Below are 2811 nucleotides of genomic sequence, written 5' to 3' on the forward strand. Positions count from 1 at the left end.
AGTTTTCTTTCACTCGAGGCTTTTTTTAAAAACGATGTTGACTCAGAGTCACCTCAATTATATTGTTATATAAATATTTCGGTAGAAAATACTAAAGTAAAAGTCAAAATGAGCATAGTTTAATTATCATAAACTTGTACAATCGACAGATTAGAGGTTCGGTACTTCTCTACCCCTCTACTGTCAAGTAAAATTTAAACTAAAATGATATACACACACATATATATACATACATATCTATATATATACATACACATATATATATACATACATATATATACATATACATACATACACATACATACATATATATATATCGATATATTACACACATATACACACACACACACACACATATATATATACATATGCATTTATATTTTAAAAAATAACATGTTTCAGTCAAGACTCATACCCTAGTTTTTAAATTTCAAGTAGAAGAACAAGCACCCTCATGCTAACTTTGATGTTTATTATATTTATAATAATTAGACACAAAATTGAAAGTTCAAAAACCTATTATACATAAGCTTGAAAGTTTAAGAGCAATAGTTCCTGTCATAACAATATCTTATATATGAATATTATTGTGATTTGGACTAATCATTAAATAATTTGACGTAATGCGGTACATAAGAGTAATGAACTATAGTTTTAAAAAAATTGACCAAACAAAAGGTATGACTAGCAAAGAATTTGATAGAAGAGAAACAAAAGTAAGTAGAATACATATAAAAACCAAATTGTTAAGACCCCATACACAACCAATTTCAATTTTTGTTTTTTGGTTTTTGAAAAATAAAAACCATTTACTTTTTGTAATTATTTTTTCTATTTTTTTTAAAAAAATTAATTGTTTGATAACTGTTATTTATTTTCAACTTTTTTTAAAAAACAATATGGGAGATATATAGATATTTTAGAGAGTGAAAAATGTGTGAAGATATATAGATATTTCAGGTTTCAGCTTCCTATTTTGTGAAACCGCCACATAGGCTAAATAAGCTTCACATCCCTTACTCAGCAACTTCTGAGCCTTCACTACTGATATTAAACTTCTTGGAACTATTCTTTTACTTCCCACAAGGGTTATCTCTTATTCACCTGGCTTCCTAAACACTATCTCTTTCTTAAAGCAATCCATAGTGACATAATGTTTACTTAGGAAATCCATGCCTAAGATAACATCAAACTCAAGCAACTCTAGTAGAATCAAGTCAACCCATAAACTCCATTCCTAATAACTATTTCACAACTCCTGTAATACTCATGCACAACTAGAGTATCTCCTACAGGCGTAGAAATAAACAAGTCGTCATTCATATGCTCAAGCACTCTATCGATATGCAATGCAGACATGCTAGATATGAATGAGTGTGTAGCACCAGGATCAAATAACACATAAGCGGACTAATTACATAAAGTTATCGTACCAGTTACGACATCTGGAGACTCTTCCGCTTCCTGGTGTGTCACAGCGTATACTCTACCCTGCTGCTGTTGCTGTTATTGGGGTCATCCTGCAACCCTCTTTTGCTTAATTGCACCGGATCCCTCACCTCTGGCTCTGGTTGCTCTAGGTTGATGTACAACCTGGGTAACTACTCTCTGTTCACCCTGTGCTCCATGAACTAGCTGGGGACAATCTTTCTTGAAGTGCCCCGTTTGTCTACACTGGAAACAAACATTTTTGTCTCCATAACATACTCCTGCATGGTGCTTACCACAATTTGCACACAATGGCTTTCTTTCTATACTAGTTATTGACTCGCTAGCACGACCTATTACTTATCTACTACTCGGTTCAGCTTCAGGTCTTGACCTCTTTTGACTCGCACCTTGTTGGCTCACACCTCTATGACTCTTCATACCTGACTGTCTAGAGAACGAGGGTCTAAAACTTTTACCTCTCGTCTCTATTGGAGTCCTGTGCTGCTCCACACCTGTCTGTAGTATGTCTACCCTCTACACTACGCTCAACTTTGATAGCGGTCACAACTAACTGAGTGAAATTCACCCAATTAGTTGTAGAGGTAATAGGAGTATGTATCCTCCTTCTTAGGCCATTCACAAATCTCCTACATCTCTCTTTTTCTTCTGCAATGATCGGAAGGGCATACTGAGATAAATCTGAAAATCTCTGCTCGTACTTAGCGAACGTCATCGATCCCTGAGTTAGCCTAAGAAACTCATCCCTCTTTGCTTCTCTAAAAGCACTAGGGTAGTATTTGTCCTCAAATATTTTTCTAAACTCAGGCCAAGACATAGCTTCTAAATTGCTTCTCCTGGCCACTATCACTTTCCACCATTTCCCAACACCTTTCTGCAGCAAGAACGTCGCTAACTCGACCTTACGGTCCTTAAGAAATCTCATAACACTAAAGGATTTCTCAATCAAGTCCAACTAGACCTCAACATCTTCTGGATCTGTGGCACCATCAAACGTCGTGGCACCTAAAGCTTTCAGCCTCTCGACGTTGAATTTCTTCTCTGGATCTGTCTGAATTGATCCTACTCTCGTCACCAATCTCTGGACGATTCTATCTAATACTCGATCCTCCATCTAGAGACCCGCTCTTACCCGTGGGGTACTCGACTCAATTTCAGAAGTCATCTTTTGCCCTATAGGTCTCTAACTCTCTTCCCCTTTGGATCTGGGTCCTGTCTAACTTCAGGGCCTCCACTGGTAGGGTCAATATTCCTCTCCTTAGTCTGCCTACTCAGCTTGCCACTTTTCCTCGGCATCTTTGCCTAATTAATAAGTACACATGTTAAGGACTTACTTATGGGACTTAATCTAATGCATGAACT

The 2811-nt window shown here is 36.6% G+C and overlaps 1 protein-coding gene across 1 annotated transcript; it reads right to left on the minus strand.

The window, feature by feature from the left end:
• Positions 1–1212: 1212 nt before the first annotated feature.
• On the minus strand, positions 1213–2563 carry LOC120069826. Its single transcript, XM_039021644.1, has 4 exons — positions 2411–2563; positions 1908–2359; positions 1528–1669; positions 1213–1410 (listed from the first exon to the last, which is right to left on the minus strand). The coding sequence occupies exons 1-4, from the start codon at positions 2561–2563 to the stop codon at positions 1213–1215; spliced, it is 945 nt and encodes a 314-aa protein (XP_038877572.1).
• Positions 2564–2811: the final 248 nt, after the last annotated feature.

Source organism: Benincasa hispida, unplaced genomic scaffold, assembly GCF_009727055.1.
Source record: "Benincasa hispida cultivar B227 unplaced genomic scaffold, ASM972705v1 Contig618, whole genome shotgun sequence".
Lineage (NCBI taxonomy): Eukaryota > Viridiplantae > Streptophyta > Magnoliopsida > Cucurbitales > Cucurbitaceae > Benincasa > Benincasa hispida.